Source organism: Ochotona curzoniae, unplaced genomic scaffold, assembly GCF_017591425.1.
Source record: "Ochotona curzoniae isolate NIBS_2020 unplaced genomic scaffold, NIBS_Ocur_1.0 contig_4501, whole genome shotgun sequence".
Lineage (NCBI taxonomy): Eukaryota > Metazoa > Chordata > Mammalia > Lagomorpha > Ochotonidae > Ochotona > Ochotona curzoniae.
Genome location: NW_024466307.1, coordinates 1298992 through 1325280, shown reverse-complemented (window position 1 = coordinate 1325280; position 26289 = coordinate 1298992). Strand labels below are relative to the sequence as shown.

The 26289-nt window shown below is 50.4% G+C and overlaps 1 protein-coding gene across 2 annotated transcripts in view; it reads right to left on the bottom strand.

Annotated features, from left to right (window-relative positions):
* Nucleotides 1-24812, bottom strand: part of SCAMP1 (secretory carrier membrane protein 1) — a 55819-nt gene extending 31007 nt beyond the window's left edge. The window contains exons 1-2 of one of the 2 annotated variants that reach the window (XM_040985957.1): nucleotides 24673-24812; nucleotides 11935-12012 (exon numbers count right to left, since the gene is read on the bottom strand). In XM_040985957.1, coding sequence (XP_040841891.1) covers nucleotides 11935-12012; nucleotides 24673-24729 — 135 coding nt within the window. In that variant the 5' untranslated portion in view covers nucleotides 24730-24812. The remainder of the gene's footprint in view (nucleotides 1-11934; nucleotides 12013-24672) is intronic. The other variant, XM_040985958.1, reaches the window with a different exon arrangement.
* Between the last annotated feature and the right edge of the window lie 1477 nt (nucleotides 24813-26289).

The window sequence follows — 26289 nt, the reverse complement described above, 5'->3', positions numbered from 1 at the left end:
AATCAACAGACAGACGTTCTTTCCCTCCCTATCTGTCCTTCTCTCTATAAATCTACCTTCCCAATAAAAATAAATATTTAAGGGGAAAAAAAAACTGAGAATACCAGAATGTGGAGATTTAGTGCACACACACTGGAACCAAGACGATGCCTGACATCAGGGGGAGAAGGAAGGAAAATGACAGCACAGCTACTCAGAGAAGGGCAGACACAGCATGCCCCTGGTTCTCCACAGGGCGCCCTGCAGAGCATCCCAAAGCAATACAAAGACAGAGAACCGTGAAGACATGGGAAGACAGCCAGGACGCAGGACGCAGGTCACAGTGCAGGGATGCCGAGGGACTACCTCCCGGCCCTGGGGTGGGCGACATCACCGCCCACGGCTCCCGGGAGGAAGGGAGAGAAATCAGGATGAAAAGGTAGCATAGTTCTTCACGTGGACACTTAGAACTCAAGATGGCAAAACATTGTCTAATCAAAACCAAAAATCAAAAATCTGAATAAAAAACACATACAAAACTCAATTTGTCTCTCTATCTCAAATCTACAAATCAGGAAACAAGCATGGTAATAGGGAAAAATGTATTTCAAAACCTCTAGCAGGTATCCATAGGTAAACAATTCCAATCTCAGCAGAAGTTGAAAAAACGTGAATTTCATCTGGATATGTTTAAAAACAATTACTTCGGGCCCGGTGCGGTGGAGCAAGTGGTTAAAGGTCCTCGCCTTGCACGCCCGGGATCCCATGTGGGCGCTGGTTCTAATCCCGGCAGCCCCGCTTCCTTTCCAGCTCCCTGCCTGTGGCCTGGGAAAGCAGTCGAGGACGGCCCAAAGCTTTGGGACCCTGTACCCGCGTGGGAGACCCGGAAGAGGCTCCTGGCTTCGGATTGGCATAGTATCGGCCCGTTGCGCTCACTTGGGGAGTGAATCATCGGACGGAAGATCTTCCTCTCTGTCTCTCCTCTCTGTATATCTGCCTTTCCAATAAAAAAATAATAAAAATAAATCTTTAAAAACAATTACTTCCACAGGACTATGACATTATTTTGAAAAAAAAATGTAGCAAAATATGTAGTTATATAAACTGGTATCTTTTAAGATTCCTATGGCAAAATGTGTAATATATATCAAGAGTCATGAAAATATTTATACCCCATGAGTAGCTATTTATAAAAATATTCTAAAGTCAGGGCTAGCACCATAGCTTTGAGGCTTAAACCACTGTCTGCAGTGCACGTATCCCGTATGGGCACCAGCTTGGCCCCCAACGGCTCCACCAGCAATCCAGTTCCCAGCTAATGCACCTTGGAAAAGGGCGGGAGAAGACCACAGGGCCTGGGCGCTCCCACGTGGGAGACCCATGGGGAGCCCCAGGCTCCTGCCTTCAGACTGGCCCAGACGCCCACCATCTGGGGAGTGAACCAATGGATGGAAGAGCTCTCCCTCTGTCTCTCCTCTCTTTGCAATTCTGCCTTTCAAATAAATAAAAAGCAAATACTTCAAAATACATTGAGGAAATAATTCAAGACATTTACAATTGTGTATAAGACAAGAATGCTAACTACTGCCTTTTTTATATATGAGGTAAAATGCCAACAGGAAAATGGTGAAATAAATCATGGTTCATCAACTGACGGTATGTTATGCAAGTATTTAACAGTTCTGATAAAAAATGTTTACTGAAATTAGAAATGTTACACCAGTAACAAGGTGAATATGCAGTATAGTCCTAATTATTTGAAAATACAAAAGGCCAAGATATTAAGTGATCACTTCTAGATAACAAAATTAAAAACATTCTTATATTTTTATCTCTACTATCCTCTTTTGAAATTGCCAAAGGAATTTTAAGTCCTCTGTACTCCCAACAATTCAGATTACAGGCAGAAAAGCTGGAGGTGCTCTGTCCTGACCTCCAAGCACATGGTCAGAACCTTTTGGGTCTAGTAAGCAGCAAGAAGGGAACAATCCAATTCTAAAATGCCACAAGGTCAGTGTGGCAGCCGAACTCAGGGCACACCACACAGGAGATGACCAGGGGCTCGCCCTGCTGGACTCAATGCCTCAGGGCCTAAACAGGTGCAATACCTTGGTAGGCAAGGATAAGGGGAGGTTAGAATTGTCTGACTTACCTGAAGCCACAGTTGCTTGTGGTGTAAGAAATGCTGGAGAAGCATACATCTCTAAAAATGCCTGTTATCTCCACGTCTTCATGTTTATAAATGTCAGCTAGTTCTCCCGCTAGTATTTCTCTGAGTTACAACACGCCTGACCAGGCACCCCAAGTCATGTAGCGGTCTACAGGAAGACCTCCTGTCCTGATTGTTTAGACCTATTCTGATGGGGGGTTGCTAATCCCTCCCCAACTTAACACTGCTACACGAGAAACACACACACACACACACAAATCCCAACAAGTTACTTGAGACTTCCTTTTCTCTCAGCAGAGCAGGTCACACACATGCTCAGACCCTAGCACTTTATTTCCGAAACAGGATAGAGGCACTGCAGGTCGGGTCACCACTGCTGGGCCAGCATCCTGTGTCGGGGCACTCCAGGTCTGCACTGACCAGCTTCCGGGCCATCTCTCCTGGTGCTGGGCTGGAAAGGCAGTGCATGACGGCCCAAGGACTCCTTGCCACTCACACGGAAGACTAGGATGGAGCCCCTGGCGCTGAGCCTCAGTCCGACATACACAAAGCTGTTGGAGCTAACGGGAAGTAAGCCACCAGAAGGAAGGAATCAATCTTTCTATCACTCTGCTTTCAAACACAGAAATAAAATATTCCTAACTATATGTCCAAAACAGGTGTCTAAGCTGACAAGAAATCCTGAGAAGCCAGAATGTGGAAAAATTACTAACCAAAAAAAAGGAGTCTTGATAAGATGTCATCCACCAAAACACTGCGATTAATGATCTGCCAACAAAGCATGGAAGGGGGTATGTGACAGACAGGGCTCGACTGTAGGAGCGGGTGTGCGACAGGGCCCACACTGGGGATGGGTGTGCGACAGGGCCCACACTGGGGATGGGTGTGTGACAGGGCCCACGCTGGGGAGTGGGTGTGCAACAGGGCCCACACTGGGGATGGGTGTCTGACAGGGCCCACGCTGGGGATGGGTGTCTGACAGGGCCCACGCTGGGGAATGGGTGTGTGACAGGGTCCTGAAATTTTCTATTTGACCAAATGAACCTAGAAGACATACCAGAACTTTCCATCTGACCATAATAGATTATGTGCTTCTCTCCTCGGACATAGAACATTCTCTAGGATAAGACAATGAGTGAGGTGACAAAATAAACCAATCTAAGGAGACTCAAATTGTTTCTAGTGTCATTTCAGATCACAATACTATGAAGCTAGGAATAATTAGCAGGAGAAATTTTGGAAAATTTTCTTAAGAATGTGGAAATGTAACAATCAGTCAAAAAAGAAATAAAAAGAAGACACAGAAACATTCTGAGCCAAGCAATAACGTAAACACAGAACATCACAAACCTTCAGGATGCAGCAAGAATAGTTCTAACAGGGAAGACACAGTAATGAACACCTACATCATAAAGGAAGAAAAACTGCACATGGCCCAATAGTATGCCTTAAAGAACTAGAGAAACAGCAGCAGAAATTAACAGAGAAGTTAGAAATTAAAACAGAAATAAATCAAACAACAACAAAAAAACCAAAAGAATCAAATAAAAGTAAGCTGCTTTTCTGAAAAACATGAAAACTTTTAGTTAAATTAATTAAAAAAGAAGATGCAAATAAATAAAACATAATGAAAGTGAAGACTATTGCAGGCATCACAGAAATAAACTGGGACAATTATGAACAATTACAGGGATTACATCCAAACTGAGAACAATCGCAGGGAAGTGTGTACGGGTGCAATTCATATTGAAGCCCAGGCTGCAGACGGAGTTTGCATTCCCCACCCTTCCACTCAGGGAAGCCTGCAGACTCTGGACACAGCCCAGGGCAGACACACGCTACAGAACACTCTGAAATCCGTACATGTGGGAGCGACTTCAGAAAATTTGTGGAAAATGCACATTATGAAAATATACAGGACTTCAAAAAATATTTAAAATTGTCCTTTAATTCAACTTTTCATGAATTTTTAAAAAGAACCCTCATGTATGCCAACAAAGTGGGTTAGCAAATAAGAAATGGATGACTCCTTGAAATGCAAGACAGGTTGAGTGAGGAGCTAGGATCCTGAGCGGACGAGTAACCAAGAGGCTAAAGTAATCAAATACCTCCCAACTAAGGGAAGCCCAGCAGCAGAGGACAAGCTAACCCCGCCAGCAATCCAAGGAATCCAAGGGTTCACTCTGACCACCAGAGAATGAAGCTGAAAATCAACAACTCAAGCAACTCTAGAAAACATGCAAGCACATAAAGACTGAACAACACACTACTGAATGAACAGTGCGCCACTGAAGAAATGGACAAAGATTGCAGCACATCACGGCAATTAATGCCTACACCAAGAAATCCGAAAGCCGTCAGATAAATGACCTATCCGTACATCTCAAGGACCAAGAAAACAAACCAGACCCTAACACAGACCAGGATCCCTGAAGGACACAGGTGCAAAACTCCCCAACAAAACAGCTGTTCATCAACTGCAACAATTCATCAGAACGATCGTTCCCTGGACCGTCTGGGATTTCTCCTTGGCGCATGATGGCAGTTTAATACACTCAAATCAACAAATGTGATACACCAAATTAACAAGCTGAAGATTAAAATTCATTTATCTGCACACAGAGAAAACAATTAATAAAACATCCTTTCATGATTAAAAACAGACAAACAAAAAAACCCTTAAGTAAATCGGATAGAGAAGGAACATTGCTCAATACACTTAAGGCAATATATAAAATCACCGACAGCCAGCGTCATATCAAATGGGGGAAGAGGTGGAGGCATTTCCACTAAGGTCCTGAGCCAGACGAGGATGCCCCGCTCGGCACTGCTGTTCACACAGTCCTGGGAGTTTTAATCAAAGCCACGAGGCAGAAAATGAAAACAGGAGACACAACCTGAAGGAGGAAGTCCAGCTAGCCCTGTGTGCAGACGACGTGGTTTATCTAGCGGGACCGTAAGACTGCACTAAGAGACTGCCACAACTCCTGTGAGAGCGGTCAAGCCACAGTCTGAAACCAACAAAGATCAACCGTTCTTGCACACGCTGAGAGAGAACTCACAAGCACAGGACCATTCACAGCGGCTGTGAAAATGTTAAAACACCAAGGATGTGAGGGATCACTACGATGACAATATAAAACAATGAAGAGATACAAGACAACACCACAACATGGAAAGGCTGCTGTGTTCATGAACGGGTAGAATCAGGATCATCGAAACGTCCGTACAGCCAGAAGCGATTTCGGACCCAATGCAATCCCAATCAAAATCCCTATGACATTCTTCTCAGACTAGAAAGCGTGAGGCTCAAATTCAGAAGGAAACACACAGACCTCAAATAGCCAAAACCAAAAATGAAAAGCTAGAAGCATCATGTCAGACTTCAGGACATTGTACAGGGCCGCTGTAACCAAATGGCCTGGTGCTGGCACAAAGAGCCATGAAGCTCATCAGAACACAAAGTCCAGAAATAATCCCACATATCTACAGCCAGCTGAAACGAATCCAGGGGAAAAGGACAGCCTTTTCAACAAACAGTGCTGGTAAAATGGGCCCTGAGTGTGCAGAACCATGAGCAAGACCCCCATCTTATACAAAAACCAATCTGAAATTGATCAGAGACCTCTATCCGTGACCTGATACCAGCAAACTACCAGAGGAAAGCACTGGGACAGCCTGCCAGACACAGGCACACACAAAGATTTCTTGGAAAAGACCCCAGAAATGCAGCAATTAAAGCAAAAACAAACAGGTTGACGTCAAGCTAAGCGGCTTCTGTACTTGAAGGGAAACTGTCAACAGCGTGAAGAGGCAGCCAACCCCACAGGAGACAACCACGCAAACAGGATCAACATCTCGAAACTCAGTAACAACAAACAATCCAACTAAGTAGGCAAAGGACATGAATAGACTTTTTTTTTCCCAAGATTTATTTATTTTTATTGGAAAGTCAGATATACAGACAGGAGAGTCAAAGATCTTCCATCTCATGACTCACTCCCCAAGCGGCCACAATGGCTGTAGCAGAACCAATCCGAAGCAAGGAGCCCAGAGCTTCTTCTGGGTCTTCCACGCAGGTGCAGGGTCCTGGACTGCTTTCCCAGGTCACAAGCAGGGAGCTGGATGAGAAGTGGAGCCACCGGGACATGAATGGGTATTCCTATGGGATTGTGGGCTTGCAAAGCAAGGACTGTAGCCACCAGGCTACCACAGTGGGCCTCAACAGGCATTTTCAAAGGGTGGAACTTAAATGGCTAACAGACACATTATAACATTCTCAGGGTCACAACAGTCAAGGAAACAGAAACAAAAACCACAATGAGGTTTCCACATCATCCCAGTTAAGAATGGCTATCACACAGAAACCAGAAATAATAAATGCTGGTGAGGCTGTGGGGGAAAGTTCCCTAATCACTGCCGATGGGAATGGAGGCCAGTGACAATATTACGGAAGAGATCAAGCATGTGACCCAGTCGTCCCAATTCCTGGGAATCTATCCAAATGAGATGAAACCAGCATTTGAGAGTTATCTGTGCTCCATGTTTTATAGGAGCTCAATTCACAGTTGTTACATGTGGAATCAATCCAGATACCCATCAACGGATGACTGGGTAAAAACAAGTGTGTGTGTGTGTGTGTGTGTGTTTATATACACACTATGGAATACTACCCAGCTTCCTGTTGAGGACCTGGGAAAGCAACTGAAGCTGACCCAGGGCCTGAGTCCCCGCCACCTGGCCACCTGTGTGCAAGACCCAGAGAAGCTCCTGGCTTCAGCCTGGTCCAACTCTGGCCATTGTAGTGTCTGTCTGTCTCTCGCTCGTGTCTGTGTGTGTGTGTGTGTGTGTGTGTGTGTGTGTGTGTGTGTGTGTGAACAAACTCCGGTTTTCAAATAAATGAATGTTTTTTTAATTTATAAACAAAATTTTAAAAGAGTCAATCATGGATTTTCCACATACAAAGTACGAGGTAAGCAATCACAATCATTTTTCAAAGGTTTTACTTCTTCTCATTTTGAAAGGCTGGTTCACTTACAAAGCTCTGCAGCCAGCAGGGCAGAGCAGCAGCTCGGTCCGGGCCGGCTATGCAGGTGGCAGAGTCCACACTGACACCACCCCTGCGTCACTGTCACACCCAAGCTGGGCCCTGGCAGGACTGGACAGGTGAGGCTAGGACTCCAACCAGCCACTCCCATCTGGAACACAGCTTCCCTACAGCATCTTACTGTTACACTGTGCCACATGCCTGCCCACATCACTTTTTTTTAAAGATTCATTTTTTTTTTTATTTGAAAGTCAGATTTAGAAAGAGAAGGAGAGACAGATCTTCCATTTGCAGGTTCACTCCACAAGTGGCCACAACAGCTGGAGCTGAGCTGAGCTGAAGCCAGGAGCCAGGAGCTTCTTCCAGACCTCCCAAGGCTTTGGGCCATCCTCCACTGCTTTCTCAGGCCACGAGGAGGGAGCTGGATGGGAAGTGGAGCTGCTGGGACACAAACTGGGGCCCACATGGGATCCTGGCACATTCCAAGTGAGGACTTCAGCACCTAGGTTAGCAGGCCATGCCCCTCTCAACACCTTTTGAGAAAGGCAAATGACCTGATGACATCTGTGTTAGAGAAATCATTCCAGTCCCACTGAGGGAAAGCGCTTTGAAGAGGCGAGACTGGAAGCAAGTCACGAGAAAGATCAGTGTGCCCCTCCTCATGAGCAGCAACGGACAGGGGCTGGTGCTTGACACAGCGGGCTAATCCTCCACCTGTGGTGTCAGCATCCCACAGAGATGCCGGTTCAAGTCCCAGTGCTCCACTTCTGATCCAGCTCCCTGTTTACGCCCTGGGAAAGCAGTGCAGGACAGGCCCTTGGGCCTCTGTACCTGTGTGGGACCAAGAGAAAGAGCTGGACATCGCAACCAACCACCTGGGGAGTGATCCAGACGTGTGTGTGTGTGTGTGTGTGTTGTGTCCTCTCCCTGTAACTCTAATTTTCAAGGAAAGATAAATAAAATTTAAAAGGAAAGGAAAGGACGAATAGACAGGTTATATTTCTGATGTGTAAACGGTAAAATGTGACAACTGACAATGAGAGTGGAAAGAAGTTCTCTAGGCTGAAGAGGGCTTGGGTATGTGTGACAGAAGTGACAGGCTGTTAAATTGGGGTGGGGAAAGAGGTGTGACACACAAGGAGGAGGCCAGGAGCTCTGGGAGGCCAGAGTGGACAGCACGGGGGAAGGGAGAGAAACCCAAGCAACCAGGGAAAGCGAGGACAAGAATTCATAGTGCAGGAAGACCCTTCCCAGGACTGCAGACACGTAACCACTACCTACAACCACAGGAGCCGAACAGCCTCGCCTTTCACTCTGAAAAGGTGTAATCAGATGTCATGCAATCAGGGGCCAGATGTGGTGCAGCATCCAGTCACCGACGCAACATCAGCATGGCTTAGGAGCTCCAGTGCAAGTGGCAGATGCTCCACTTCCAAAACAGCAGCACGAGTGTCAGGCCCCTGGCCATCGCACGGGAGACCCAGACAACGGGAGATCCAGCCGTGGCCCAGCCCTGGCTGCGGCCATCTGGGGGCTGGACCAGCAAAGATTCATTCATTCCCATTCATTCATTCTCTCTGTCTCTCCCAGCCCCACTGTACATCCTTCCACAATGGGAATGAGCTCTTTCAAATAAAGAACAATTTCAGAAATAAATAAAACTCAGCACTGCTCCCTCCCAGCCAGCTTCACACCCTGGACTGTCACAGGCAGCTCTTCCTACAGAACCACCACCTGTGTCTGCCTCTCACGGCCAGAGGGCCGCCTGGGCTCATCCCGTCACTCTGCTGGTACCCAACATTTCCTCTCTGGCAGAAAACCCCACGCAGGTGGGAGGACGGAACACAGACAGCAAGGCCAGGGAATCATCCGTGTTGGCCCTACTCAGGAAAGCTCCAGGGAATGCACAGCTCAACAAACCAGCTGAAGGCTCCTGCTGACCTTGGTAGCTCTGTGGTCCCTGCCCTGGTCAGGAGGTATCCTGTGACAACTGCTTTCTCTGCATTTACTATACTGAGTGAATGAACATGTGGATCATAAAATTACTCAACATTCTTCATTTCATATCCTTGCTGAAATACCTTTAGTTTCCTTTCAAATTGAAAATTACAAAAGGAAATTAATGAGAACAAAAGGAAAAGCTGGGTGGGTGTGTGGCAGCTTGGGACAGCCTCAGCCCGCACCAGAGCACGCAGGCTTCAGTGTCAGCTACTCCAGAAAGCCTGACCTGCCTGCTGGGGAGGTGCTCCATGTCAGCTACTCCAGAAAGCCTGACCTGCCTGCTGCCAAGGTGCTCCATGTCAGCTACTCCAGAAAGCCTGACCTGCCTGCTGGCGAGGTGCTGCGGGGTGACAGACCGCCCCAAGTGAGTCCCCGATGGCATTTCCGGCTCGTTTCCCTGGCCCACTCTGACTGCTGCAGGCAGGCATCTGGGGAGGGAACCAGCAGACAGAATCCCCAGATGTGCACAGGCTCGTGTATGTGTGTTTCAACAAAACGAAAATCAAGGCAGCAGTGTTCTACGTCTTAGCAAGGTTACACGGTCATCCCACTGGAAGAGCTTCTCGACCTCAAGTAGCTTAGCACAGCCTTACGCAACAATCTGGAAACTGCGTCTCCAAAGTACTTTCTAAGATAAATGTGAATACTGCCAATCAGCTAAAACAATATTTGGACCAAGGTCCAGAAAATCACTTAAATCAATTACCCAAACAAGTCTAACGCATTCTGGAAGCATCCAGCCACACGCACACACACACACACACACAAAAGAACAAATTTCTGAAAGTGTATCGTACAGCAAACAAAGGAATGTTTATGTATCAGTGCAGTGGAAAACACGCATTTTTACTGCTTTCTCACAACAATGTTCTTCCTGGTTCTGACACTACCTCAGCACTCAGCAGCCACAGAAAAACTGTTCCATTGCAAACCGGCTTCTCATCACGCTGAGCTCTGCACTCGCAGAGGACCTTGGCAAGAAACAGCGGGGATGGGGGCGGGGGCAAAACAACCTTGAGTGACCCACACCTTCTGACCTTCTGTAACTAACAAAGTAGAAATCGGAAACACCCTTTTCTGAGTATTAGCAGAATTCCACAAGGCAAAGCCACAGCGTGCTTCGCCGGCCAAGCACCACCGCTGCAGGGAAGAGCAGCCGAAGCTCACGAGTGCGGGAGACCGGATGTGTTTCCTAACAGCAAAGCCCGCTAACCGGACAGCACCCTCCTTGCTGCTTCTGTGGACTTTAAAGTCTAGCTTTCATTTCCACTCCCAGAAATGACAAGTTCCTAAAACTGAGCAGCTAATACATTTCTACAATTACTTTCCAGGCTTATTAAATTTTTTTCTTTAATATTGGTTGATTGAATCCTATGAAATTCAGAATTCTACTAAAAGAGGGAGACACAGGGCCCGGCACGATAGCATAGTAGTTAAAGTCCTTGCCTTGCACGTACCGGGATCCCATATGGTTGCCGGTTCTAGCCCCGGCGGCTCTGCTTCCCATCCAGCTCCCTGCTTGTGGCCTGGGAAAGCAGTCGAGGGTGGCATGAGGCCTTGGGAGCGTGCACCCGTGTGGGAGACCTGGAAGAGCTCCTGGCTCCTGGCTTCGGATTGGCTCAGCTCTAGCGGTTGCGGTCACTTGGGGAGTGAACCATTGGACGGAAGATCTTCCTCTCTGCCTCTCTCTTATTTCTGACTTTGTAATAAAAATAAATCTTTTTTAAAAAAAGAGGGAGACACAGAGTAAGACATCCATCACTGCATCACTTCTCAAATGTCTGTAAATTCAGAGCTGGGACAGACTGAAGAAGCAGGGACCGAGAGCTGCTTCCAGGTCTCCCTTCTGGGCGGTAGGACATCAAACACTCAAGCCATCTTCCACGGCTTCTCTGAAGCCATTAGCAGGTTCAGAAGTGGCGCACAAAAAATAAGCTAGTGCCCACAGAAAATGCCACCACGCCGGCACTAGCTGAGGAAAATGACACGTCAGGAAGAGGAGCTCCTCAATCAGCGAGCAGATCCAAAGCCAAGAACACAACTTGAGTCTTTCAGAGCATGACGGACTGTTCACGAGCCAGTACTTAAAACAGGAACTCAGGATTGAGATGTGTTCAGCAGCCATCAACCAAACAGTGCAACTGGAATGTGGGGGGCAATTCTCGACAGCAGAGCATCAGAACAGCCTTAGGCGGAGAACAGGGAATTAATTCCTAACCATAAGACTTCAGGACCCAATTTCCCCACCTGTGTCCGGGGTGGCCAGTCACTGTTCCATAAGTGCTTTTCCCATGCCTCTGTATTCTACAGAGCAGACTAAATTTCAAAGGAAAGACACTCTCTCTGTGTCTCTGGAGGTCCTCCTCGGGACTCATGACAACCATGTACATGCGTCCCAATGTAAAGGAAGCACGCCCCACAGCCCCACCCCGTTACCATGCAGACAACAAGCACACCAGGAAACGCTGCCCAGTTCACACGGTCACAGCAAGCTGATTGGTAAAACACACGCATAAAAATTCTCAAGTATTTCACTAGGATCATTATGGTAATTTTCAATTACTGATATTCCTTCATGTTAAAAAAATTCTAACTATTGAATTCTAAATAGAAAACGACCAGCCTGCTTTACATTAAGTTTATCCTATCAACTAAATGTGTAACCTTAACTGAAATCGAATTCCCACTAAGTTTCTATTTCAACATTTAAAAGTAATTCAAGCATGAGGAATCTTACCGTCCTAGAATCTGAGAACGGGTTATACTCGTCAAGTCCTGGTGGGACATTTCTCGTCACCTGTGTAACTGATGGATCCTGGAATAAGATTGAAAAGAGAACACGATTACTTATCCTGTAAGACAACTTAGCTATTTACTCAGTGCTCACTTCGTAACTGGTCAGCCGGCAAAGCCAGCAGAGGGTAAACAAAGGCCACGACCAGACTCCGCAGTGCTACGTAAGGGTGACAGCTTCACCTACTGCTTGGTTTGTTTGTTTACTTGTATTTGAAAGAGAGAGACAAGACATGTTCCATCTCCTTGTTTACTTCCCAAGCACCTTCAACAGCTCTGGCTGGATTAGCACAAAACCAATGCGAGCGTCCCACAGGATTGCCAAGACACACACACACTTGGGACATTGAATCACCTCCAGGAAGCTGGACTGGACAACGCAGCATTCCATCCCCGGCACTGTGGTGTGGGGTGCTATCACCCCAGAGGCATCCTAAGCACTGTGCCGGACACCTGCCCCAAGAGAGAAGCGTAAACCCACAACTCTCAAAGGAAAACCAACAAGAGGCAGGTGAGATGGGTACAGCTGCCGGCTGCTCCGCACACAGTGGACGGTCACCAGCCCCACGGGGCAGGCTGCACGGGCCGGCTGCTCCGCACACGGTGGACGGTCACCAGCCCCACAGGGCAGGCTGCACGGGCCGGCTGCTCCGCACACGGTGGACGGTCACCAGCCCCACGGGCTGGCTGCTCCGCACACGGTGGACGGTCACCAGCCCCACGGGGCAGGCTGCACAGGCCACTGCTCCGCACACGGTGGACGGTCACCAGCCCCAATGGGGCATACTGCACGGGCCACTGCTCCGCACACGGTGGACGGTCACCAGCCCCACGGGGCAGGCTGCACGGGCCGCTGCTCCACACACGGTGGACGGTCACCAGCCCCACGGGGCAGGCTGCACAGGCCACTGCTCCGCACACGGTGGACGGTCACCAGCCCCGCTGGGCAGGCTGCACAGGCCGGCTGCTCCGCACACGGTGGACACTTTCAACAAGAAATACATTGGTTGAGTTGATTACTTATCCAATACTTTTGCCAAAAAATGTTACACTTTACCTTCAACAAAAACCAAATGAGACCGTCACTTGTTCCTTCCTTGTCAGTGGTTCCTGAACTTGGGCTCACAATGAAGTCACAGGAGGGTTTGTTAAAATCCAAACTGCTGCATCCCACACCCACTTGCCCCTGTCTGCGATGCTCTGGGAGGTGCGGAGAAGGTGCCTCTCAGCCGGGAACGCTCCTGAAGCATGCTCATTGCACCGACCCACAGGGACACAGCAGGCCTCTGTGCACTGACGTTCCAGTGACAAGTGAGCTCGTTTCTCAGGGTTCAGCAGAACTCTCACGTCAAGCTAACGCTATCCCACCAACTTCTAGCAAAGCTACTTAACCTCATGGATTACTTAACCTCATTGCATTAAAAAAATCCAGTGCATTATGAAAACAAGCGGGTTTTTTTTTTCTTTTTTCAAAAAAGAGAGCAAGAAAAACACACACCTAGTATAATCAGCTTTGTGTCTTTAATTTCTGTTTCTTTACCAAACCGTCCAGGACAGGTGACACGCATCACACACATCAAATGGGACAAGCCTCAATCAGTGCCACCCACAAGATTCCAACCTCACAGACAGCTGAAAGTGAGGAACCTAACTCAAAAAACAACTTGTATAGCAATCAAAGTCAGGCCCTGCTTATGCTTCTCTGTCCATGTACGCTCCCTGAGCTGCACAGCAGTCCAGTAACACGAAAGTCCACGGGGACAGATGCGTACACCCACACACTGCATGTCCACTTACTGTATCTGCTGACCAACGGGGTTGGGTTTCAAGACCAGCATGCAAAACCTGAGTGTCTTCGGTTCTTGTTCCACAGGAGCAAGGGCACGTGTCCAGGAACCGGAAGCTCCGGGTTCTCGGCAATGACTACCTTTGACTCCAGGCAGGTCGCCTAAACTCGATTTTCGAGTCTTGATTTTCTCCTCCCTGGCTGTGAAAGACTACGCCTCAGATCATGTGTCTTGACTGTTTGGAAAACTGGCTGCCTATGTTCAAATCGCAGCTCCACTACAAACTCTGAGCAAGGCACCCCACTGATCCCCGCACTGCATGCTGTTCATGAGAAGAGCACACCGTACAGGTCACACGCTGCCACAGGTAAAGCGCTTACACCGCACCTCTGCCGGGCAACGCTGCCAAGTCAAGGTCAGACGAGAGGCTCTCTGCCTACCGTGAACCAAGAACTGAAGAAAACACAGCACGCTGTAGAGCAAGCAAGCGCAACGCGAACGCAAACCTCTGCCACCTTCCAAGGGAAGCAGCCAGAAACAGCCTAACCTTTGGGCGGTAAGAAAGAACGAGAAACCAGCACCTGTATGAAAGACAACACATCCGGGGAGCCATGCAGGTCCCCACTCCGGGGAGAAAGCAGATGAACTTCCAAACCTGGCAAATCGCAGCAGCAGCAGAGCCGACGCCAGCCATGGTGGAAAGAGATGAACAAAAAGCCGAGTCTTAAGGGAAGGAGGAAACGAAGCAGACAGCAGCGCGCTGGGGCTCAGGGTGAACAGCAAGTGCCAGGGCTGCCAACGCTGCCCCGGTGAGCACACAGTGGCCATGCCAACTGGGGAGGAGGGCAGTGTGCCCGTGGCCTTCACCACCTCCTGCAGGGCCTCCTGCAGCCACCTCAGCCCGAGGGTAAAACAGAAGAGATCAACTCCACCAGTCTTCAGTCTTCATTTGTGCAGCTCAACTTAAACCTGTTAAAGCGACATTGCTTCCTTTTGAAAACGGCTTCCACCGACTGTGGAAGATAGCCTGAAGTGGGGGAGCGAGTGGGAATCTGAGGCAGGAACCTGTGGGCTCCCAGGTGCACAGGTCCATGATGCCCGACTTTCCTTCCTGCTCAAGGACTCCTCACCGGCGGCAGTGCCAATATACAGGCCTTACAGTGACCACACACAGAACCAACAGTCTCTGCCTTTCAGATCCCACTGAGACTCTGTCAAATAGTGTCCTGGGGAAACTGGTGCAGTAGCCTAATGGCTGAAGTCCTCTCCTTGCATGTGCCAGGATCCCATATGGGTGCTGATTTGTGCCCCAGCTTCCCCACTTCCCATCCAGCTCTCTGCTTGTGACCTGGGAAAGCAGTATAGGACGGTCCAAACCTTGGGAGATCTGGAAGAAGCTTTGGTTCCTGTCTTCAGATCAGCTCTGGCCACTGCAGTCATTTGGGGAGCGAACCAGCAGACAGATCTTCCTCTCTGTCTCTCCTTTTTATATCTGCCTTCTCAATAAAAATATTTTTCTGGGCCTGTGCTGTAGCACAGCAGTTTAGCTTCCCCTTGGCATTACCAGCATTCCACACTGAAGTGCTCCTTTGACTCCAGTTCCAGTCCAGTCACCTGCTAATGTGCCAGGGAGAGCTACAGAACATGGCCCAAGGTCGGGCCCTGCTGACCTTGGGAGAGGTGGCTCCAGCTCAGCCCACCCTGGCCACTGCAGCCACCTGGGAGTGAGCCAACAGACAGCGAACTCTCTCTCCCTCTCTGTGTGTAACTCTGCCTTTCAAACAAATATACCTTTAAAAAGAAAAGGTTTATTGTCACAGTATGTCTAAATAAAATCTGCTGTAAGACTTTGAATCAGCATGAACATCTACTGGTCCTACAATCTTGATCCCCAGCAGATTCTTAACTGTCCCCAGCGCACATGCTGACCTGAGACTCGACCATCCGTAACTGCTGCTCATCTCGCTTCACTGAACCGCACGTTTCCCCTTCTTCAGCATTCGCCTCGTTGTGTGCAGGGCAGTAGACACACAGCCCTGAGCTATCTCCCAGGCCAGCTGAGAAGCTCTAAGACTTCAGTTACACAGATGTGCACAACAATGCAAACAGCCTCATTAATAACAGCTGTACCCTTTAGACGAGGGGCTGTGGGGCACGTGAACGCCATCTCAAAGTTGTTCACGGGAAAAAAGACATTAGCTGTAACACAGCTTGGGAGACAGGGTGAAAAACGGTTATAAATCCATATACCTTCAAGAGCTAAAAGACCAGGGGACCAGGGCTATGGCACAGTAGGCGAAGCCTCCAGCTGTGGTGCCAGTAGCCCATAAGGGCACTGTCTAAAGTCCTGGCTGCTCCATTTCTGATCCAGTTCCTGCTAACATGCCTGAGAAAGCTCCCGAGGATGGCCCAAGTGCTTGGGTCCCTGCACCCATGTGAGAGACCTGGAAGAAGTTCTCGGCTTCAGATAAACCCAGCTCCAGTCACTGTGGCCATTTGGAGAGTGAACCAGTGGATGGAAATTATCTCTCTCTCTCTCTCAAATAAAAATAGATAAATCTTTTAAAAATATATAAAGATCAGCCATCTCACTGCCCTTATTAAATAAAGAAAAATGCTCATTAAGAAAGAGTGGGGAGCATGAGATGAGGTTGGAATCTGCAATTAGTGCTACAGAATACTTAAGCGTTCATAACTTACACAACCCAAAGTCCTCAAATCTGAGAAACTGAGTGACTACCAGAGCTAGTCTCGTATCAAAAGTCTAGAGACCAAAAAAGAACAAAGAACAGGAAGATACCTGGTCAAGTGTTTATCCAACCGGCCAACAGTAAAGAACAAGCAATGGCAGAGCTGGCGGAGCTGGCGTCCCAGGGTGGGAGAAGAGCAGAGCCCCCCACAAACCATCGCTCCAACACAGCAAACTGCCAAGTCAGTTTTTTAACAGAAAAGGAGTTTGTCATGCACAGTGGTTCTCTGCCAGCACAGTTGAGTTTTTTACTTGTTACAACTTTCCAATAAAAACTAAATAAATCTTAAAAAAAAAAATGGATAATTAAAAAAAAAAAAAAGAAACCATGACATGCCAGAGCACTTACCATTAAAAGTGCAAGATGTATGAACAAATATTGAAAGAGCGTGCCCTTTTCCACCTGATGTGGGAGCATGGACCCTGAAGTGCTTCCTGTGGCCTGGCTCACTGAGGGGGTGAGCAGTCAGACCTGCCCGAGGACCCCGACCTGAAGGCGGCTGCTAAGCTCCCTGCTGCCCAGCCCGCCCTCTCACCGTCTCCACTGACACAAAGGGAAAGGTTTTGCTTCCTCCGCTAACCCCAGACACCAGACAAAGCACAGAGAAACACCTGCCTGTCATAGGTACAGCCCACGAGAGCCTGTCAGCCCCAAGTGGGCCGATACAGACATGTCGATTCAAATGCTGAAAGCCAATGTAACATCTATCATACCTCTGGGTAAGTCTAGGCAATATGTTAATATCCATTTTCTCAAAATGCCATTTACCTGAAAGCAATTCACTAACATTCATGACTGCTTCAGAGGCCAAAAGTTAGGCAGGCTACACCATATACGAAACCAAAGGAATAACCAAACCAGCCTTAAGCATCAGTACCTACAGAGAAGCTGCCAAAGGTTGAGCAAACAGTAGCCACCACGCCAGCCTCTGGCCACGACTGCCTCCTTGCCACTGCCGACCCCGGGGTGAGGGAGGGGTGCAGAACGGTGATGCAAGTAACGCGGGTCCTGCCACCCGCTTAGGAGACCTGGCCTGCACTCCTGGCTTCAGCCCAGAGAACCAAGACAGGAGACTGTTCTCATATACCCAAACTAATCAATTAGACAAATGATCTGAATATGCATCTTCCAAAGATACACCAACGGCCCACAGCATGTGAAAGGTCCTCCATGTGATCGGCTGTGAGGGTGTGCAATTCCAAAGCACAGGATGCTAGGAGAGCCACATCAACAAGCAGCAACAGCGACAAGGCAAGAGTGTGGAGGAAGCTGCACCCTCAGAGACCCGGTATAACTACTGCATACATATAACAGACAATATGTAATAAGGCAGTGTTTTGGGAAAGGGTGTGACAGCTCCTTACATCATTAAACACACAGTCACCATCTGACCCAGCAATTCTGACTAGGAAAACACTCAAGAGACTTTAAAACAGGTGTTCAAACAGAAACGAGTACATAAATGTTTACGGCAGCATTACTCACAAGCATCAAAAATCAGAGATCACCACGTGTTTATGAGCTCAGCAACTAATGGACAAACGCTGCCCCCACAGCCACCGAGAAGGGGAACACGGGGCTGCTCCCAGCACGGGGAATGGAGCGGGGACCCCAGGAGTGGTCTGCACCCGGAAAGGCAGGAGCACAGCACACAGACTGCTGGGGGCCCACAAAGGAGCGCCCCTCAAGGCCAGCGCCGAGCAACCTCCAAGATGCCTTCTAGAGCCAGGACCTACTCAGAGCTGGGGGACTGCCCTCTGGATTGAGAATCTGTCGATTTATTTGCATTACTCCACTGTAATTCCAGAAATTAAGTCTAAACGCAGATTTAATTCCATCATGATTTGGGTGAGAAAATGCTACTCTGTATTTCTTGACTGGCACTCCTGGTTGAAAGACACAGCCTCACTCCGGCCACATCATCTGCCGGGGAAGGGTGGGTGTTTATGCCCGGCTTCTGAGACTGGGATCCTGTGAGGCATGGCCAAACAGGGCAGCTCCCACAAGGCACAGAAATTCCAGCACCAACCCTCAGGTGCCCCAGCGAGATGACCGGCAGCCCAAGACTCCTCCGAGTCAGGTCAGACAGCTGACACCGCCGCCCACATGGGGCTGACTGCCCAGCTAAAGCTGAGGCTTGGAGCATGCCAGCCCCCTGACGGAATGAGATCAGACACAACAATTCACACAGTAAAGCAGCAATCACACAGTTTCTAGGTAAGAATTTTTTTTAAATAAATAAATAAAAACTTCAGGGACAAAAATCTCCATGGCACCCAAGCTGAAACCCTTCAAATGCAGGTGAGCACCTTACCGGGAACGCAGGATCTAACTGCGTTTGAAACAGATCCCCAAAAAACTTCACTTGGGACAGTCTACCTTCAAACAAACTTGGCCAAGAAGCATTACAAGCAACTAACAAAAACTGTCTTCACCTGACCAACTAAGAACTCTCCAGCTACCTGACTGCAGCTCTAACGCACCTCGGCCTTTTACAGACAAACCCCATTACGCAATTTCAACTTCACACCCGCCCACGACCTGCTTCTACAGCCACGCCCACACCACCTGCCTCCTCTGGGTGCATCCTATTGTGTTCAAATTGCTCTTCGAACGTATACTGGCAACTTAGAACACCTGACGTCTGCCATGCGACAGACTATATACGTGGTCTAGTTCAATTCATCTCATTAGGTTTTCCAGCAACTATCTCTCACTGGTGGCTCACAACTGCGTTCCATAGGGGTAACACTAACTGTACTCTGTAAGACAGTTTTTGTTGTTAGTATCACCAAGAAAGTTTACATTCAAACTTTTTTCAGTGCTCATTATCTCAAGCATGACTTCTGATAAAAGCGACAGGCTGCGGTGGCAAGCAGCCACTTGTGACAAGTGCCCTGCATCACAGTGTCTGTCCGCCCAAGCCCTCTCTAACCCAACCGCCTGAAAATGAGTCCTGGGGGACAGCAGGTGACCGCTCAAGCGCTGGGGGAGACCCCCTGGAGTTCTGAGTCCCTGGCTTCTGCCCAATGGGGGCACCTGGGAAATAAACCTGGGGTTGGAAGGACGTGGCATGTTCCCCATCATTCTGCCTTTCCAGCAGTATGAAATGAGCAAGTTACAAGACTTCCATCAACTCATTTTCCTGTGGCACAGCAGTGTCCCTGAGCACCCACTGGCCTCACCTGACGTGCAGCCACACAGATTCTCCACATAGATTGAGCACTGACTCGCCGTACTGACACCCCACTCAAAGTCCAGAAAATCACCTCAAAATGAACTTGGTGTGTTCATTATTTACTTATTTACCTTCAGAGACAGGAAATCTGTGCATGAGTACACTCCCCAAAGTCATCAGCAGTCAGGGCGGGCCAGGCCAAAGCCAGGAGCTCGGACTCAAGCCAGATGTCCTACATGGATAGCAGGGACCTAGTTACCTGAGCCATCACCTGCTCACATGAGAAAGCTGGAATTTGGGGCAGGGTGGGGCTTGAACATGGAGTGAGGCTTGCATCGAATGGCTGCCCTGTGGGCACTGCAAACCCTGAAAAGATGAATATGGACTGTTAACACACTTGGACCACCCGGGTTAAAAAGAACAGACATTAGGAAATGTACTTGCTCCCAGGCTCCCAGATAGAGGATGGTACTCAGCTGTAAACAGGGCACATCTCTTGCAGGTGGAGCCAAAAGCACAGACATAATGGATGAGCGTGTCACTTCCAGGTAGCAGAATCAGGTCCCAATCCAAGATCACCAAGTAGGGGATGAGAGCCTGTGCCCGCTGAGGCTCCAGACCCGCCACCAGCAGCACCTGCCACCAGCAGCACCTGCCACCTGCCCAACCACTCGTGTCCACCAAGGTTGTCTTGGACCTGTCCCACTGCTTCATGTCGAAGGCGGAGGGGAGTTCCCACCCAAGGGTCCCCATCAAGAGCACGCAGCCCCTCCAGCCAAGAAGCGACGTTTCAAACTCCCACCCACCCCATTCAGATTCTAGGCTAACCTGCAGTTTGTTTTAGGCAAACCAGTGGGAGCTGCAGCCTAGTTGGGGCGACTCCCCAAAACCTCCACCAGACCTGCTCCCTACCCTGGCTCACATGCATGCCAGTTTGTACCGCAGGCTTGTTCAGTCTGTCCCACATCCTATTTAGTTCTGGTACTTGTCAATGGGCATTGAAGCCTAGTTCAACCCAACCAACCTAGTATCCAGCCCACACACATACTGGCAGGTGCCCTTCTGTCTAGCCACCTCTGCCCCTGTCCTGGTTTTCCTGCGCTTCAGTGGTAGTGGTTACCCACAAGGGAGGCGCCCACTATCTCCCTACTAGGCCACTTCAACTTCTGGACTGTGCACTCTCCAGGTGGTTCTGGCATTTAACTTAGCAGAATTGGCCCCAGTGCCAGCCTCTGCCATCTGATGACGTGGCAACCCTCGCCCACTCTAATTTTTGCTTGCACCAGTCGGAACATTCAGCCCAATCTGGCCCTTCCCCAATCTAGCTCACATGAGACCCACAGGTGTTGTAGCCCTGCCTGGTCTGGTCTGCCCCATCCAAACTCACGCTCTCCAGTGTTCGGGCCTTTCTTAACTCTTGAGCCAACACTTTCAAACCACTCCTCCCCACAAGAGTCCCAAGGCTAAGATCTGAAGGCTAAACAAGAATCCTGGCGACAAAACTGCAAGGACACAGCGCAAACACCGCCACCAGTGACACCCGAGTGCTCAAGAGACCAACTCTGACACCAGCCCTCCAAGACCTGCCCGGGAGGTCAGACAACGAGCTGGCCAACCTCTGGGCACAGCTGTCCACGAGACCTGACTAAAGGCAATGCCAGATGTCCCCTTCCCAGCTCTGCAATTATGATTCTACTCACATTTAAAACCTACATTAACTGAAATGTCGCTTCTAATTTCCTAATTCAATTATCATATCAATATGCAGAAGTGGATCAGGAGGCATCAACGTGTTCTGACCCGTTTTAAATTTCTCCCTCCTATGAACAAACTCACTCATTCTAGCACGCAGCCACACGCTCTGAGGCGGCACTGCCTCCCGCCACCGGTTACTAACTACCCTGTTACTTTGCCTTCCAAGAGTGACTGCCTACCTGCCTGCATCTTAGACTCATATCACAAAGACAGAAGTCTCTTCAATATCTGCTGAATGAAGAAAATGAGGGTCAGACAGAAATTAATGACTGTGAGGGAAACATGGTTTACTCTCCAACTTTAACAACTCATTTAACAACTCAAACATGCTAGAAACTTCCGCACTCCTACGGAGTAGCAGTTTCTCAATGTTTTCTGACACACAACAAAAAATTTCATACAACCATTCAGTAAGCTCGCACAGCCACTGGAATAAAGCACAAGCTAAAAATAAAAAAATAAAAAAGGAATGGGAGCCCAGCAAATAATTTTGCCACAGCCACCAACATCAAGTAAGCCATGGCAGTTAAATAACCACGCTCAAATGAAGATACTTGCAAAAATGTTCCTAATACAAAAAGTGAAGGAAACATTAAAGAACAACAAAGTAACAGAAATCTAACAAGATTATAAAGAAAACTAGGATGGTTACCAGTTATGAATTACAATATATGTGAAGACCAGAGCAGTATTTTCAACTTTAAAACAACACATTTGAAAAGAAAGATGAACATAAGGTTACACAAGATGGGTGTAAAAACTTTTAAGATTTAAGCAGAGAATATTAGAAACACTGTTTCAAAAGTCACTGCTACACAGAAAGAAGCCACAGAAGATAAAAGAACCTGAGACACAGGTAAGGGCTCTAACTGGCAAGAAGGACAGAGATGACCAGTCAGACACATCGAGTGCCACAGCCATCACCAAGCCCTAGAAGATCACGTCTTACAGGCCGCAGTGACCCACCCCTGCAGACGTGTGAGCAACCGCTGTCCTCCAACTGTGTCCATGTACTAAAAATGAAGAAGGTGTATAAACGTTATGCCACGGAGAGCAGTGAGCAGGTGGTCATGCCCCACAGAATGGCGTCTTGGTCAACAACAGACACACGTAGGAGGTGATGCTGGTGTGGACAGACCTGACACACTGCTAGCCACACAAAGCAGATGGCAGTTACGTATGCACAGAGCGTAGCTGCAAAGGTCATCAGGGACCTCTAACACTAAAACACTGCAGAGCTGTGTGCAGCCCGGTGCACCTCATGACTGTGCCCGATGCAAGCAGTGGACATGGGAGGTGACACACTCGCACCAGGTAGCATCAGTACTGATGCTCAAAGACAAAGCACCCAGGGTGCGCTTCTCAGTGGAGCCCGGCTGTCAGCAGTCCGTGACTGGAGCTAAAATGACTCTTGGCTTGGAGTTACTACAGCAACCCTATGAATATCAGATGAGGAAAGCACCATGGGAGCATCATATGTTACCACAGAGGACTCGGGCCATCCAGGAGACAACCAGCCACACAAGCCCCAGAAGGGAGACAACAAAAAGAAAACAGCCCACCTGCCAGATGAGGAGCACACGGCAGCAGTGAGCACCAGGAAACAGTTACCTTCAAATCACACCACATGGCAACTTACACAATGTCTCTTCAAACACCTACGATTTGGGCAAATCACTGGGGACACTGGAATCCCCTGTTCTAGCAACAGATCGAGTCCCGCCTGTCCCACCCCCCATCCAGCCACTGGAGCGATGGAGCCCCACCTGTCCCACCCCCCATCCAGCCACTGGACAGATTCGCGTCCCCCTGTCCCACTCCCCATCCGGGGGAGGATGGATGCTGGTGCTGCCTGCACTTGAGTCTCTGGAGGAGCTCCTGTACCTGGGGTCACCGCAGACATCCAGGGAGCTGGCCCACAGATGTAAGCAACCCTCTGGTCAGCCATTATCCATCCAGCTATTACTCTGCCATCCAGAAACATCAGTGAGTCCCTAGCAAAGAACATCTGGGATTTCAGAATAATGCAATTTCCCGCAACAGGGAAGTGAGTCCAACAACTGAAACAAGAACTTTCCTTTCCCCAATTCTCCAACTGCATCAGTTACAGGTTAACTGGGACCAACTGTCTCAGTCACATTAGGTGCAACGGAGTGCAGATAGAGCCCATTCTACACTTCAGCCAGTGGCGACCAGCACACTTAGGGCCCCGCGGATCCGGATGGCTACTTTCCCTCTTGAGGAGTCTAAAGGCAGAAGGGCAGGGACAGGCTCCCGCGTGACCACACAGTGGCTACTGTCTCATTCTGTGTGGGTCCAAATGAAGCTTCCTATGGCACACGGCCACGAGAAACGAAAACCAGCAGCAGAGACACCGCGTCCACGGCGTGCAGGTCAGGAACGCCGTCCGCCTGCCGCCTGGCCGAGCCTCCTGGAGGCCGCCGTGGACGCAGGCAGCTCGCGTGGGAAACGGACCCGCGCGCAGCCCGGGCAAGCCGGGGACGCCCCGGGAGCTCGGAGGAGGACCCAGCGTGCCCCGGCTGGGCGCGGGCAGGTGTCCACGTGCACTATAGTTTTTGACATAGGTGTGGGGTTTTTCCTAACCCTGACCCTCCACCTCGGCCTGACCCGCAGCGGGCACCTGGCAGCGCCGCTCGTGGCGTGTGCGCGCAGCACAGGTCCAAAACATAAAAGCACAACAATCCTTTATTATTTTCATTTTATTTTATCACAGCGTCCTGGGTGTCTTCACCTCTCGCCCCTCCACACCTGCGCATCACCCTCCCCCACGCAACCGGGCGCCGTCGTCGGTCCCCATGACAACCGAGCCCCACGGGCGCCCGCCCGGCCCACCTCGGGGCCGGACCCCGGCCTTGGCCCAGCCCGCGCCGGCCACGGGCTCTCGCCGTCCCCGACTCCCGAGAGGCGCGCCGGGTTCCCCTCCACCTGCAGGCGCGCGCTGGGGGCCCCCGCGAGGCGCGACCCTCGGCGGGGAGGGGCGGCGCGGACGAGGCTCCGCCCCGAACCCCGACCCCGGGGACGCGGGGGCCGAGTGCGACCACCCCCCTCTATCACCGTGGCCGCGGCCAAACGGGGCGCCGCGGCCCCGGGCCCGGGCTGCCTGAGGGCGCGCTCGCGGCGCCAAGGAGTCGAGGGTTTCGTCTCCAGACGCCCCCGCGGCGCGGTGCGCGAGGACAGGCCACGGGGCTCACCTTGAAGGGGTTGTTGAGATCCGGGTCCGCAAACGGGTTACTGTCGAAATCCGACATCTCGTCCGCGGCGCCCCGCGTCACCCTCCCGGGCCCGACGCAGCGAGAGACGAGGCGAGGCCGCCGCCCCCCTGCGCGCTCACGTCGCCGCGCGCCGGGCCGCCCCGCCGCCGCGCACTGAGCATGCCCGGCGCCCGCCTCGTCCCTTCCCCGGCCGGGAGCCCGCGCTCCGGGCTTTCGCGGAGACCGAGTACGGAGCAGGGAAGGGACCCCGAGCGCGCGAGCGGAGGTGACGCGCGCTGCGCCCCGGACCCCGAGTGCGCGCGCGGGCCGTGCGCTCCCCCGAGACCCGCAGCCCGTGACGGGGCCGACGCTCCCGGGCTCACCTGCCGGCTGGAATTGGGCACACCTGAGGTGCTGACCCCCTCCCCCGCGCCGCGGGCTGTGGCGACCCGAGGCCTGCGCCCGACCTTGCCCAACTTCCAGGCCAACTGGAACCGGGAGGCCCTGGTCCCTCCCACCGCTTTGCACCCCCTTTCTGTCGACTTCAGTGCAAATGCACGTGTGCACCTGCTGATTTTTGCCTCGATTTGTGCCTGAGAATCGGAATTCCACCTTCGGGCCTTTTAGGGCCTTGTGCCATGCGAAGGGCTTAAGAATGGAGGACAAAGAAGTGTCCTGGAGGTCTGATAGGGGCAAGGGGAAGTCGACCTTGCCTTTGACCCCTTACCAGGGTGACCTGCACCCCCCCTCCTGCCACCTGCCCTGCAGGGCACACGAAGCCTCAGCAGCCCTTGGCAATGCATCTGCCATACTCCCAGGCCATAAAGAGCAGCCCAGGATGGAATGTCGCGATGGAATGTCCCCGCTCTGCCGGTTTGCAGCTAAGGGTCCGCACCCGAGGTGGGAGGGTTGGGGCAGAAGGGAAAGCACTTGTCTGCAACTTTCCCTCATGATACTGATTATCAACATTCACTTAACCCATTGCACACACCGCCATGCAAACACGGGGTACGTTTTTGGCACTGTGAGAAAAAAAAAATAGTATTCTGCTAAATACACTTTTATATTGCATGTTTTTCTCACTCACTCAGTTTCTCAGCAAGATGTGGACTGGCCAAAGGCCATCTAAGGCCTCTCTCCGCAGTGCACCCTGTGCAAGTGGCTCTTCCTCTGTGTACCTGGGGGCAAGAGACCAGGGGATCCCAAGGATGCACAGTTGGGGTGTGCCTCATTCATTCTGCCCAACAACTGCCCAGGGCGGGCTGGGCTCTGCTGGGCCAGGCAGTCAGACACACGGCCGTGGGTGAGCCCTGCCAATCGCCAGCTCTGGCAGGTGGAGCTGCAGCCTTCTCCTCACTGTGAAGAGCCTAGGCCCTTGGGTAATTGGCCTCATTAGGAGGGAAGGGAGAACCTGGGCAGAGAATCCCTGGTTCTCGACTCACATGTCGGCAGATGGCTTGATGAGCAGTACTTTCATGTGTGAGAGGAGGAAGGGCCACGTGCTGGGCAAGGCAGCGTGCAGCTGGGCCTCCTTGCTGCAGGCGCTCATCGCCCGGGAGTTGCCATCTTGATTTTAATAAAGAATGAGCCATCCGGCCAGCTGTGTGCCCCGGGTCA